Source organism: Miscanthus floridulus, chromosome 3, assembly GCF_019320115.1.
Source record: "Miscanthus floridulus cultivar M001 chromosome 3, ASM1932011v1, whole genome shotgun sequence".
In the NCBI taxonomy this organism is placed as follows: domain Eukaryota; kingdom Viridiplantae; phylum Streptophyta; class Magnoliopsida; order Poales; family Poaceae; genus Miscanthus; species Miscanthus floridulus.
The window spans coordinates 114,879,665-114,894,095 of record NC_089582.1 but is presented as its reverse complement, the minus strand read 5'-3'; the positions used below and the strand labels follow the sequence as shown (position 1 = coordinate 114,894,095).

Here is a 14,431-nt window from a genome sequence, read left to right as displayed (position 1 = left end):
TGATGACCGAAGTTTTTTTTTTCTCGAATACGCAGGAGATTTGCACATCATTTTCATTAAGAAGTAAGCAAAATGAAATACAAGGTTTTGCCGGCTAAGCCGGCTGCACATTCAGGGCTACATGATTGAAGCAACGACGATAACAGAGCAGACCCTAGGCACGATAGAAGTGTCGAGAGACCATGTATCCAGTAATCCCCTGTTGTGTTTTGCAGGGGAACCTTCTATCAATGGAGAAGCTGTCCCTTATGACCCAAAGTACCATGAGCAGTGGTTGAGAAACAATGCACGCGAACACTGCTATGTCAGGCTTCGTAGCTCAAGGAGCGTTGCGAGAAGAGAGATCATGCAGAACTTCTAGAGCAGAGACGCGCCCCCTGGGCACGGATTCAACACTTCCCCTCCTGAGCTGAAGAACCCAATGCCTGTCCTTTGATGCACCATGGTCAGGGAACACATGCCGCCGCCTCCACTGTGAAACGCTGGTGACACTTCTCGATGTGCTACCATCGATTCCGGTTCAGCAGCTGAGATTTAATTCATGATGCTAGTCTTGATAGGTACAGTACCATTGCCTATCTGGCTATCTCCCAGCTAGACGCGTGCGGTCGCTTAATCAGAGTCAGTGTCACTACCATAGTCGGCGTTTCACTTTGGTTTTAACATTTGTTGGCCGGCTAATTGACTGACAATGACGAGATGCTGTGAATGTTTACTGCTGCACGAAAGGAACTTCATTCCGTTTCTGGGCCGACTGCCCACATTGATCGTTTGTCTCGTCCGCATTCAAGTTTCTGTGCGACCGGGTTACTAGCTTTTCATTTTTCAACGATCCAGCCTGTTCGCTTGCTCGTAAACGATCGTAAATTTCCAGCCGGGAACAGTGTTTTTCTCTCACACCAAATCAGCCAGCAGTAAATAATCCACGATCGTTTACGGCCTCCCGAACAGGCTGAAAGTGTTTCTGAAGCTGCTGCATTCACACGGACTGTTGGATCAATCAGCCCTTCACTGGGCACGGTGATCAAACGGTAGAGCCACGCCGTCATGTGCTCGTGCTGTCGCGTATGGTCCGCTATGCCGCTGCACGCCTCCACGTATGGACGGTTGTGGTTGGACGGGCCCTCACCCTCACGCGCCTGACATGGCGAGGCGTACTGCCTGCTCCAGGTGCTCAGGTGGGCAGGCTCGAAGATTTAAGTTTAAACACAACAGTTCCCATTCGTGGCAGTGGCAGGTAAATGCTTCTGCCAATCCTGCCATGCGTGGCCACTGGCCAGCCAGCCAGCCGCGCGGGAGGGAGGTGGGGGTGTGCAGAATGGCGTGGAATGGATCCTTGAGCAATTCTATTGCCACTTCATGAGTTGTTCCTCTTCTTCGCAGTCATGGCCCCGTGTCTTTGAGCCAGTGAAGTTAGGCCACGTTTAGTTCCGCCGATTCGGCGCCGGCAAACGCACTGTAGATGCACAGTGTCGTTTTGTTTTTATTTGTTAATAATTGTCCAATCGTTGACTAATTAGGCTCAAAATGTTTGCCTCGTAAAGTACAACCAAACTGTATAATTAATTTTTGATTTCCTCAATATTTAGTACTCCATGCATGTACCGCAAGTTTGATGTGACGGAGAATCTTCTTTTTGCATAGTGTCAAATTTGAGAATTTGGTCGAACTAAACAGGGTCTTAGTACGTTTTAAAAAAAAAAGAAAAGAAAAAGAAAGTGAAGTTAGTACGCCTGCAGCTGCGGCGGAAGGTTCGAAGTTCAGAGATGGTGTGCCAAAGCGCAGGCGTCCATTACTACGGTCTTTGATTGAGCCTGCTGTGTGTGTTTTCCAAAATGAGAGAAGGGCAGGCCATCAGATCAGAGCAGCTGAGGTGACTGACGGTGCCCAACTGCCGGTGCGCGAGAGAGAATTGTTGGTTGCAAGCTTGGACGCGGAGGAGGAGCGGCAGCGCAGGTAATGCCCATTAAGGCCGCGCTCGTTAACGGTCCGCGCGCGTGAGCTTTGTTTGTCTCGTCCCGGGGCCGGGCAGGGGCAATCACTCCGCTCGCCGATCCGCTGCTTGTGGACCGCGACCGCCTTGGGTGAAGTTCAAACACAAGCATGTGAAGTGGATTGCGAGGCCGCCGAGCAAGACGAGCATGGAGCATGGAGGGGACTGTTTTGCTCTTTCCATCGCTCATTCGTTCCGTGGCAGCCATGGAGCCTGGAGGAGACTGGCGGGATCGCGTCCCAGCCCGTGCGTGGAACCTGGTATGCTGCCGGTACACGGAAGTAGCTGCTGTAGTATCAGAAGCGCGCTCTACAGTCTACACCAACCGTGCTGTCTGCGCACCCACACTTTTCGAGTCGGTGACCAGGCCATATAGACGAGCCAAGCCAGCAGCACATGCCCGACCACCGCTAGCGATTTGCCGACTTGGACAACGAGCAGAGCTGCGTGGTTCCCGTTGGCATTCGATCGGCAGCTGTCGATCTCGCGTTTCATTCATGCCGCCGTGGGGAACGCCCGGAAGCGGTGGCTCTGGACTCTCTGCTTCAGCACCAGCAGACTGCAGTGACCAAAGCAACACGGTCGCCGGTCGCCACCCGGTACTACTAGTGCTAGCCGTCCACCCAACGCCCGTGTGGCCGTGTCTCCTCATCGTGAACCTGCGGCCTCGCCTGGCGGCCCGAGCGCGCAGCGGCCAGCCCGGGTCGTTGGTTTGCGTGGCAGTGTGGGATCAGTCAACCAAACCAACTGGGCAACTGGGCGATCGATCCGCGCGCGCGTAGGTTAAATCAAATCGCGCCGGCGCGGATGCGTCCACTCCACTGCCTGCCGCGGTGCCGCCTGCCGGCGTCCCCGAGGGGGCGAGTGCGTTTCAGGCGAATGTGACTTGGAGGCGCAGGATTGAAAAAACATCAGCAGCGGATACTTACACACAACGATTAATCCTTTTCATTCAAAAAATGAAACAGAGGGCAGGGCGCTCATGTTGGCTCCGCCATGGCCCATGGGCCAGAGCTAGGCATAGCTTTGTGTTGTTGTGTTGCTCGCTGCTTGCTGCTTCTCCGTGGTCTGTGGGTGGACTAGTACGTACTCCTCCTACGCCGATGGCAGCATTGATGGCGGGAAAGACAGTGCCCAGTAAATGGCCACTGCTCCGCCATTAAAGCGTGTGCCTGCCATCTCCCACTTCCCTCTCTCCTCCCCCGCCCCTCTGATGAGGCAATAAATGCCTGCGCTACGCCCATTAATGTCTCGAGATGGAGAGCTACGGCTACTGGACGGTGGTGACCACACGTCCGCCTCTCCCCTTCCGGCCTCATCTCTACCTTGCCCTTTCTTCTTCCTCCTCGCGTCTGCCTGCCTCGGCATTCCGCCACAGTACCTGCTCCCGGCCCCTTTGTAGCGCTGCGGCCTGCGAGGAAGAAGAGCCGATCGAGCAGGAGCTTCGTTCCCTCGGCGGCAGGAAACCAATGCAATCAGGCGTGACAAGTTAGGCCGGCCTTGGGATTAGGCCGTCACTTTGGATGCTAGATGACCTAGACGTATGCATGTGCCGTTTGTTCGGCAGTCCAGATCACCATAAACTCTGGATCTGAGATGTGTACCCGTTTCGATCCTTGAATGATTCCCCCTCGTGTACCACCCGACTCGATTTCTTGAGGACGATGCATACGGATACGGCTGATTCATTCACTCCGTAGTGAAGTTTGCAATGCATACGGAGTACTACGTAGTGAAGTTGCAATTCATACGGCTGACAGTACAGCAATTGACAGGTTTAGCCAAAAAAAAATTAAGACGTACTATGGCGTCTGGTTTTCGACTACGGTGAAGAAACGGTATCGATTTCCTAAGCAGGCAGAGAAGCACGCAAGAGTGCAAGACATTTGTGCAGGTTGATTGCAGAGCTTAACACGGTAGCATGGCTTCTACTGAAGCCCTAGAACAGTACAACTATATTCATATATATGTTCATCATCCATCTAAAACCCTTCACAGCCTCATCATGGCCATGTCTGCCTTTCTGAAGGAAGATCTCATCGTAGATCCTGGTCAAACACACAGAGCGAGAGCGAGAGAGAGAGATGCGTAGTTGACCTCGTCGTACACAACTTTTGCACAGAGAAAGTTGTGATCAAAATTCCCCTGAAACAACAGAGCCAGGCAGGGCAAAGCTAGACGGTTGATTTCTTCTCTTGTTGCGCTTCACAAGCTGACCACGTGCTCACGCCCTCTTGCATGCATCTGATGAGGGCGTCGCCGGGCCATTCCTTTCCTCCTTGGCCGGCGGAGGCCGCCGCGGCGGGGCGGCGCACACCGGGATCACCGACCGCACGCTCACTGCCGGGGCGTGGAACCCGCCCGCCGCGAAGGTTCTCGGCGCCGCCGCGCCGCCGTGGTGGTGGTACGCCGAGGCAGCGGCAGTAGGCGCGTAGTAGCACGGCGGAGGCGGCGGCATTGCCTCCGCGGCGACCGCGACCCTGTCCCGCACCATGGCCCGCTCCAGCATCCGCACCAGCTCTGCCACCGCCGCGGCGTCCCTGGAGCCGCACGCCGGTTGCTGCAGCAGGTGGAGGGGAGGCAGGATCCTTGGGCCGGCCGGCGGCTGCACCTGCAGGGGCCCCGTCCTCGGCGGCTGCGGCTGAGCAGCAGGGGTGTTCCGAGGCCGCCATTGGTGTCTGTACAGCGACGGGTTCGGAAGAGCAGAGGAAGAAGAGCCGATGCCGCTGTGCTTCTGCAGAGGCGCCGCCGCCTTGCCGTCCACGTCGTCTCGCGGCTTCAGCGCCCCGAGCACTCTGGTGACAACCACGTGCTCCTGCTCGTCGCCAGCGCCGGGCTCCTTGCGAGCCTCCGGCACTGCAAAGATCATGGCGTGGGCCATTAATGATGCTCTGTGACGTGTAAGGATCTGCAAAAGATTTGTCTTTTCGGGCCTGGCAGACTGATGACGTACTCTGTTTGAGCGAGGACCAGGCGGCCATGGCGGCGTTCTTCTCCGCCTGCTTCTTGGTCCTGGCGGGGTCGCCCGCGAAGCTCATGCCAGCGAGCTCGACGGTGGAGGAGAACACCGGCGAGTGGCCCGGGCCGGAGCGCACCGTGGTGTACGCCGGCAGCTTCAGCCCCGCCCGGTGGGCCGTCTCCTGCAGCAGGTTCTTGTACACCCCCGTCTCATCCTATACAATGCACGCACGGTTTCACTTCCACGTCAAGCTCGGCGGCAGCAAGAACCAGAAACAGAGCACGCGAGACGATGACGGTGGTGTGGTGACTTACGAGGACCCGGGCGGCGAGGGAGGTGGACGGGCCGCGGAGGGAGAGGCGGGCGAGCGCGACCTCGGCGGCGGCGTGCTCGGCCTGGCGGAGCGTGGTGCAGCCGCTGGGGCCCTCGAAGGTCTCGCCGTTGAAGGTGACGGCGGCCCGGAAGCGCGGCGCGTGGTCGGGGCCCTCGCGCGTGCACACGTACGACGGCAGGCTGAAGCAGCTCCTCTGCGCCAGCTCCTGGAGCTGGTTCTTGTACATCCCTACTTCCTAGCTGTATGCCTGTATAGTTCCTACTATAGTATCCTACATATACCTATCTACCACTCCGTCGTCTTCTTGTCGTTCGTGGGAGAGATCATGGCTTCCTGGTCGTGCAACAAGAGAGAGAGAGAGAGAGAGAGAGAGAGAGAGTGGGAGGCTGCGGTTATGGCGCTGTTGGAAGGAGATGAGGAGGAGGGGAGGAGGAAGAAGAGGGGGAGGTGAACGTTTAAACAAGTGAGGGTGTGTAGACTGCAGAGCACCCCCAGACGGTGCAGTGTTCTTTATCTGCCCGACTGCCCCTCCCTCTCCTCTCTCCTCTCTCCTCTCTCCTCCCCCTCCCCTCCCCTCCCCTCCCCTCCCCTCCCTTTCTCTCTCTAGCCTGTTGAGTGTTTCTCTCTCTATTTCCCCTCCCCTCCCCTCCCCTCCCTTTCTCTCTCTAGCCTGTTGAGTGTTTCTCTCTCTATTTGTATTGGACTGATCTTGAGAAGAGGTGGGTGGGGGGAGATGGGCACAGACACCTTCTGGTATTAATGGGGCATTTATGGTGCTTTGTAAGCATGCTGGATCGATCACACTTGCCCAGAGCCCGTCAGCCGGTCAGAGAGAGCCCAGAGGCCGTCCCCCTCCCTCCTCCCAGAGCTCGATTCCGGACCCGGAGTATCCACAGTCCACCACCACTACATGTTTGCATGTGTGCCCGCGTCGCATGTTGCCATGTTGGCAACACGTAACCTCTCATGTATGTGGAAGGTTTTTCTTCCTTGCTGAATGCGGCAGTAAGGAAAGAAGAGGAGAGTGGGAGGGGGTTAAGATCTGCGTTGATGCACCGAGTGTTAATCACTTATTGTTTGCTGATGATTCACTGCTACTTCAGAAAATTAATGGACGAAGTGCACATCATTTAAAAAAAAGTGAAATACACTGGCGGTCCTTTAACTTGTCGGTCTGTGCCAATCCGGTCCACAAACTTGCAAACGCAGAAAATAGACCCCTGAACTTGTCAAGTTATTCACCGTAGGTCCATTTCTCATCCGGCACGGCCTCCAGGCGATGTGGCAGTGCCAGCGTGGCGGACGAAGGACGTGAGCCGCACATTTCAACGGGCCTGCCACGCTCGCTTGCCGGCAGTACGCAGTCAGCTTGCTCACCGCCGATGGCCACCAACCCGTTTTCGCCGCCCTCGCGCGTGCTGACACGCAGCTACTTCGGTGGCGCTTCGCAAGCAGGAGCTGCAGTACCTGGAAGCCGCGTCCCCGCCGTTAAAGCGCGAAGCCACCGGGCGTCTCCCTCTTTCTCCTTCCTCTGCTCACCGCCGAGCTCCTCAGTTCGCCGGCCAATTCGTCGCCACCAAACCATCATCGTCTAATTCCTCTTGCTAGTCGAATCGCCTGCTCCTAGCGCAACCATCGACCCGCTCACGCCGCCCTCGGTGCCGGAATTGGCCCGCGCGCTGTTCCCGCAGCGACGGCTCGCCATTGCCGCTGTGGACAGCTCCATTGTGGCCAGCCTCCTCCAGAACTCCTCTCGCCTCACCGTTGGTTGTTTTAGCTCCTCTTTGATGCCTCCATGCTGGCACCGCGTGCGCTCGCCTGCCGGCACCGCGTGCGCCCGGCCGCGGCATCGCTCTCGCCCGCTGGCTCCGTGTGCTCGCTGCCGCATGCGCTTGCCGGAGCCACTGCGCCGCCTGCTGGTGCTGCCACGCTCGCCCGCCGGCACCGTGTGCGCTCCTCCGTGGCACAACGCTCGCCCACTGGGCGCTGGCTCCACGCGCTCGCGTGCTTGCTGCCGCGTGCGCTTGCCGGAGCTGTCGCGCTAGCCCACAGGTGACGCGACGCTCGCTCGTCGGTGCCGCCACGCTCGCCCGTTGGCACCGTGTGCGCTCCTCCGCGGCGTGGCGCTCGCCCGCTGGGTGCTGGCTCCACGCGCTGGCGTGCTTGCTGCCGCGTGCGCTTGTCGGAGCCGCCGCGCTCGCCCGCCGGTGCCGCCACGCTCGCGCCCAGCGACAGAGGACGCCAGAGAAGGTGCTGGCCCGCGGCGAGGGAGAGGTGCTGGGGCATCTCCATGCCCTGACGCACCCGTGGGAGGAAGAATCAAGGCCGTAGACGGTCCGTGGCTTCCAGGCCATGTGCGACCGCGGTGTTGCTGGCCTGAAGATGAGCGGCTCAATGGCGAGCAGCTCAGGCGACAGAGGAAGTCCTGGAAAGGGATCGTGAAAGGTCCTAATGGCTAGAGGGGGGGTGAATAGCCTAATAAAAATTTCTACAACAACACTTAACAAAATGGTTAGACAATTATGAGGCGAAGCAAGTGTTGCGCTAGACTACTCAAAATGCAAGCCACCTACCACAATTCTAGTTTAGATAGTATTGATTCACACAAGAGGTATGAAACTACCCTATGTTAGTGTGCTCTCAAAGGCTAACTAAAGAGCCACACCAACCAAGCAAGTAAGCTCTCACAACTAGTTATACTAAAGAGCTTGTCAACTAGTTTGCAATAATGTAAAGAGAGCGATCAAGATAGTTATACCGCCGTGTAGAGGAGTGAACCAATCAATCATAACAACGAAGACCAATCACCTCGGAATCAAAGGATGAACACAATGATTTTTACCGAGGTTCACTTGCTTACCGACAAGCTACTCCTCGTTGTGGCGATTCACTCACTTGGAGGTTCACGCGCTAATTGGCTTCACACGCCAAACCCTCAATAGGGTGCCGCACAACCAACACAAGATGAGGATTACACAAGCCACAAGCATTCACTAGAGTACATTTTGGTGCTCTGCCGGGAAAAGGTCAAGAACCCCTCACAATCACCACGATCGGAGCCAGAGACAATCACCACCCTCCGCTCAACGATCCTCACTGCTCCGAGCCGTCTAGGTGGCGGCAACCACCAAGAGTAACAAGCGAAATCCGCAGCGAAACACGAACACCAAGTGCCTCTAGATGCAATCACTCAAGCAATGCACTTGGATTCACTCCCAATCTCACTATGATGATGAATCAATGATGGAGATGAGTGGGAGGACTTTGGCTTAGCTCATAAGGTTGCTATGTCAATGAAAATGGCCAAAGATGTGAGCCATAGCCAGCCATGGGGCTTAAATAGAAGCTCCCACGAAATAGAGTCGTTATGCCCCTTCACTGGGCATAACACGGGCCGACCGGACGCTCCGGTCGAACTGACCGGACGCCATCCCACAGCGTCCGGTCACCCAATGGACGCCACGCATCACCAGCTTCAAACATTGTTCGTCAGATGTCAACGGCTATGAAGCTGACCGGACGCTCCGGCAAAACTGATCGGACGCTGAAGCCCCAGCATCCAGTCGTTTCTAGTAAGCTCCCCGAGGCGTATTTCTTTGACCAGACGCGTCCGATCCACCTTGACCGGACACAAACCAGCGTCCGGTGCAATACCCTAGGTACTATGCCGACCGACCAGTTCGACCGGACGCAAGCTACCAGCGTCCGGTGCTTTTTGACCCAGCGTCCGGTCGGTTGACCGACGCCAGCGTCTTCACGACTAAATCGTTTTCACTTCTAACTTCTTCACCCTTGCTCCAATGTGCCAACCACCAAGTGTATCACCTTGTGCACATGTGTTAGTGTATTTTCACAAATATTTTTAAGGGTGTTAGCACTCCACTAGATCCTAAATGCATATGCAATGAGTTAGAGCATCTAGTGGCACTTTGATGACCGCATTCCGATACGAGTTTCACCCCTCTTCATAGTACGGCTATCAAACCTAAATATGATCACACTCTCTAAGTGTCTTGATCACCAAAACAAAATAGCTCTTATGAATTATACCTTTGCCTTGAGCTTTTTGTTTTTCTCTTTCTTCTTTTCAAGTTTAAGCCCTTGATCATCGCCATGCCATCACTATTGTCATGTTATGATCTTCATTAGCTTCTCCACTTGAAGTGTGCTACCTATCTCATGATCACTTGATAAACTAGGTTAGCACTTAGGGTTTTATCAATTCACCAAAACTAAACTAGAGCTTTCAATCTCCCCCTTTTTGGTAATTGATGACAACCCTTATACAAAGATATGAATTAAAATTCAATTGAATCCATGTTGCTTGCCTAAGCATATTTACCATGTGTAAAAGGATATGGATAAGTTTCATGAACCCTAAATGGTAGCAATTGTTCCCCCTACATATGTGCTAAGAGTTTGGATTGTAGCTTGCACATATGCTTAGATAAGAAATATAGGAGACAATGTCTACCAAATGATGCTAAGGTGTAAAAGATGGACCTTTGAAGCGTGATACCAATTGGAGTGCACCAATATACCATCCTTAGCACCATGGTTAGCTCAATACCATTTGGAAACATACTTTAGAAAGATACCATTTATAAAGGCTTACTTGAAAACATGAAAATTATCTAGTGATGTCATTTCATCATTCAATCTTACAACTAACATTCATCACTCAAGCATGGATATGTAAATTTAATACTTGTGCCATGCAAGCAAATATATGAAATGCACATACAAATGCACCATACAAGTTCATGAGCTTGCTCCCTCTACTTGTGTGCTCAAGAATTTTTAATTGATTCCTTTCCTTTGTCATATCTCTCCCCCTATGTCAAGTTCTCCCCCTTTATTGTCTTTTTACTATCTTAGTACACTAATATCTTCGTTTTTCTCCCCCTTTGTCATCAATGACCACAAAGGTTCTAAATATAGATAATATTACTTGTAGGGTCGAGATTATCAATGTCAATCAACGAGGTGAGGATTATTTTCCCAAATTTGGTTTAGTCTAGATCATTTACCAAAGATATTTAACTCGGTTTGATCCAAGGACAAGCTTCTTCACACCTCCAAATAAGGGTTATCTTGTACCATGTTGAGTTAAACACTTATAGCTCATTTTCTAGATTAAACACTAGGTTTACAAGCCCATAAACATGTCATATGCTATCACTAGATCAAATCAAGTATGGAAGCAATAGTGATACCATATAAACATCAAATTCATTTGATTTTCATGAATGAGCTTAATAAAATAGAACCGTTTGAAGATCCTAATTAGATTGAAAATATGACTAGATGCACTAAACATGTCCTTAGCAAGGATGTATGTCATGCCAATCAACTTTTACCTTGGATTGCTCGAAGGAGAGGCATGTCATGTAAATGGGGGGGGGTGCATCAACACATATTTGAGAAATCCAATATGTTCAACTCATTCCTTAGCTTGTAAAATATTTTCTCATCCAATGACTTGGTAAATATATTGGCAAGTTGATCTTCGGTGCCTACACTCTCAATGTAAATGTCCTCTTTTTATTGATGATCTCTTATGAAATGGTGGCAGACATTAATGTGCTTTGTTCTTGCATGTTGCACCGGATTGTTGGTTAGCTTGATTGCACCCTTATTGTCACATAGCAATGGCACTTTCTTGAACTTGATTCTAAAGTCACTCAAAGTGGCCTTCATCCAAAGTACTTGTGCACAACAACTACCGGCGGATATGTATTTGGCTTCGGCGGTTGATAATACAATACTATTTTGCTTCTTTGATGACCATGAAATAAGTGATCTTCCCAACAATTAACATGTGCCCGAGGTGCTCTTCCTTTCTACCTTGCATCCCGCATAATCTGAGTCAGAGTAACCAACTAGCTCAAACTTTGCTCCTTTGGGATACCATAAACCAACATTTGGTGTATGCTTCAAGTACCTCAATATCCTCTTTGTAGCCTTCAAATGACTTTCTCTTGGTGAGGCTTGAAATCTTGCACACATGCATACACTAAACATGGCATCCGGCCTTGATGCAGTCATATAGAGTAGGCTTCCAATCATAGACCGATACAATTTTTGATCTACCATATTTCCACTTGTATCACTATCCAAGTTGCTATTGGTTCCCATTGGTATGCTAATGACTTTGCTATCAATCATGCCAAACTTCTTGATTATGTCCTTGATGTATTTGCCTTGACTCACAAATGTACCATTCTTTAATTGCTTGATTTGAAGACTAAGGAAGTAACTCAATTCTCCAATCATGGACATCTCAAACTCATTAGCCATCATCTTTCCAAACTCATCACAAAATTCTTAATTGGTTGATCCAAATATGATGTCATCAACATAGATTTGCAATACAAATAGATCTTTTCCAATCTTCTTGATGAAAATAGTGGTGTCAACCTTGCCCATGGTGAACCCTTTAGAGAGGAGGAAGTCCCTCAATCTCTTATACCATGCTCTAGGTGCTTGCTTCAAGCCATACAATGCCTTCTTTAACTTGTACACATGGTTGGGCTTTTTATCATCTTCAAAACTGAGAGGTTGCTCAACATATACTTCTTCATTGATATAATCATTAAGAAATACACTCTTAACATCCATTTGATAGAGCTTGATATTGTGGGCACAAGCATAGGCTAGCAAGATTCTAATTGCTTCCAATCTAGCAACCAAGGCATATGTTTCTCCAAAGTCAAGACCTTCAACTTGTGTATAGCCTTGTGCTACCAATCTTGCTTTGTTCCTTACTACTATCCCATCTTGATCTTGCTTGTTTCTAAAGACCCATTTGGTTCCAATCACATTATGTCCCTTTGGTCTTTCTATCAACTCCCATACTTGATTTCTTGTGAAGTTATTCAATTCTTCATGCATAGCATTCACCCAGTCAACGTCCATCAAAGCTTTATCTATCTTCTTTGGTTCAATGGATGACACAAATGAGAAGTATTCACAAAATGATACCAATCTTGATATTGTTTGTACACCTCTAGAAATATCACCAATGATTGTATCCAAAGGATGATCTCTTGCAATACTTGTTGGTTGGAGTATTGGAACTTGATTGCTTGCACTTGTTTGATCATTGGGTTGAGATGATGTACTAGCCACTTGATCTTGATCAAGGTCATGAGAGTCACTTGCACTAGCTTGATTTGTATCATCTTGCACATTTGAGTTAGAGAGCACTTACACTTGATCATCTTCATCATCATTCACTTGCCTAGGCCTCAATTCACCAATATCCATGTTCTTCATGGCATTTGAAAGTTGAATGCCTCTAACATCTTCCAAGTTCTCATTCTCTTCTTGTGAGCCCTTGGTTTCATCAAATTCAACATCATGAACTTCCTCAAGAGTACCACTATCCAAATTCCAAACTCTATATGCTTTGCTTGTGGTGGAATAGCTAAGTAGGAATCCTTCATCACATTTCTTGTCAAACTTGCTCAATCTTGTGCCTTTCTTCAAGATATAACATTTGCAACCAAAGACCCAAAAATATGCAATGTTGGGCTTTCTACCATTCAAGAGCTCATATGGTGTCTTCTCTTTCAATCGGTAACGATAGAGGCGGTTGCTACAATAGCAAGCCATGTTGATAGCTTTGGCCCAAAAGGATTGACTCACATTGTACTCACTAAGCATAGACCTTGCCATATCAATAAGTGTTCTATTTTTCCTCTCAACAAGGCTATTTGATTAGGGTGTGTACTTGGCCAAGAATTGATGCCTAATTCTAAATTCATCACATAACTCATCAATTCTAGTATTCTCGAACTCACTACCATTGTCACTTCTAACTCTCTTGATGGTTGTTTCAAACTCATTGTGAATGCCCTTGACAAATGATTTGAATGTTGTAAACATATCACTTTTATCCACTAGAAAGAATACCCATGTGTATCTAGTGTAGTCATCCACTATCACAAATCTATATTTATTTCCATCGATACTAGTGTATTATGTTGGCCCAAATAAATCCATGTATAATAACTCAAATGCTTTACTAGTGCTCATCATGCTTTTCTTAGGATGGGTGTTTCCAACTTGTTTGCTGGCTTGACAAGAGCTACAAAGCTTATCCTTTTCAAACACAACATCTTTCAAGCCTTTAACTAAGTCATGCTTAATCAATCTATTCAATTGTTTTATTCCAACATGACCAAGCTTTCTATGCCATAACCAACCCATGCTAGACTTAGTGAACAAGCATGTAGATAATCCCGACAACTCAACAGGTCTATCGGGTGTCCTCGAGAATCCCGAATCATCCACGATTCTCTTTTCAAACAAGATCCCAATCACAGTCATTGCAGATTACAATAGTTTATTCAAATATATACACCAGAGTAAAAGATAGCGGAAGTCTTAAGATAACATAGTTACAAACCAGTTGTTTTCAAACTTACAATACCATAAGTGTCATACAACCATAGTAGCGGGATAATATTACATTAACTTTATTTATCATACAAACTAGTGCCTTGTCCAAAGGCCATTCATCACTCCTCATCGTCATTGACTTCAAACATAGACATGCAGCAGGGACCAAAATAAGCCAGCGCATGCAACTCACCTACAACAAGGGTTAACAAACCCTGAGTACAAAAGTACTCAACAAGACTAACCCAACGAAAGGGGTGTAAGATGATGAGTACAGGCCCGATCTTCCGAGAGGTAGCCGGTAAGTTCGATTTGTGGAGATCTCGACGTTGGCGATTCGGCTTCAAATCAGACACGATTCAAACCCTGCAACCGTTACACCACTGCTCCGTTGGTTATCAACCAAGCACAACTTGATTGACCTCGCCAAGAAGGCTTTTCCTGCAAGCGAATCGAAGAGCACAAGCAAGAAGGTAAAACACGCAATCTGAAATTGCAAATATGAATGACACGAATATCAATAAAGGATTCAAGAACTCGGTTCTAAAGGACTAATTGACACAGTGGAGGAGATCAAGAACGGGGATCCTGGATCACTGTAAAAGGATTTGTCACCACAGTTACAATGAATGATTCAGTTCCTCGATGGAAAACTAAACTCTAAATAAAACCCAATTATGTAGCAGCGGCGGCGGCTGTGTTTATAGTCTAAGACTCGACCTAGGGTTGGGGACGGCCA

General features: G+C 49.7%; 1 protein-coding gene across 1 annotated transcript; it reads right to left on the bottom strand.

Annotated features, from left to right (window-relative positions):
• Positions 1–3,816: 3,816 nt before the first annotated feature.
• Positions 3,817–5,841, bottom strand: LOC136546577 (double-stranded RNA-binding protein 5-like). The gene is made up of 3 exons (XM_066538550.1): positions 5,267–5,841; positions 4,947–5,166; positions 3,817–4,849 (listed from the first exon to the last, which is right to left on the bottom strand). The coding sequence occupies exons 1-3, from the start codon at positions 5,510–5,512 to the stop codon at positions 4,218–4,220; spliced, it is 1,098 nt and encodes a 365-aa protein (XP_066394647.1). The 5' UTR covers positions 5,513–5,841; the 3' UTR covers positions 3,817–4,217.
• Between the last annotated feature and the right edge of the window lie 8,590 nt (positions 5,842–14,431).

Bases quoted from the DNA above. Each gene is read 5' to 3' on its own strand.
- LOC136546577 (XM_066538550.1), bottom strand. From the start codon at position 5,512: ATGTACAAGAACCAGCTCCAGGAGCTGGCGCAGAGGAGCTGCTTCAGC. The intron at 5,167-5,266 runs GTAAGTCACCAC...TGCATTGTATAG, and splicing joins CCCTCGCCGCCCGGGTCCTC to GATGAGACGGGGGTGTACAA. The intron at 4,850-4,946 runs GTACGTCATCAG...TGATCTTTGCAG, and splicing joins CTGGTCCTCGCTCAAACAGA to TGCCGGAGGCTCGCAAGGAG.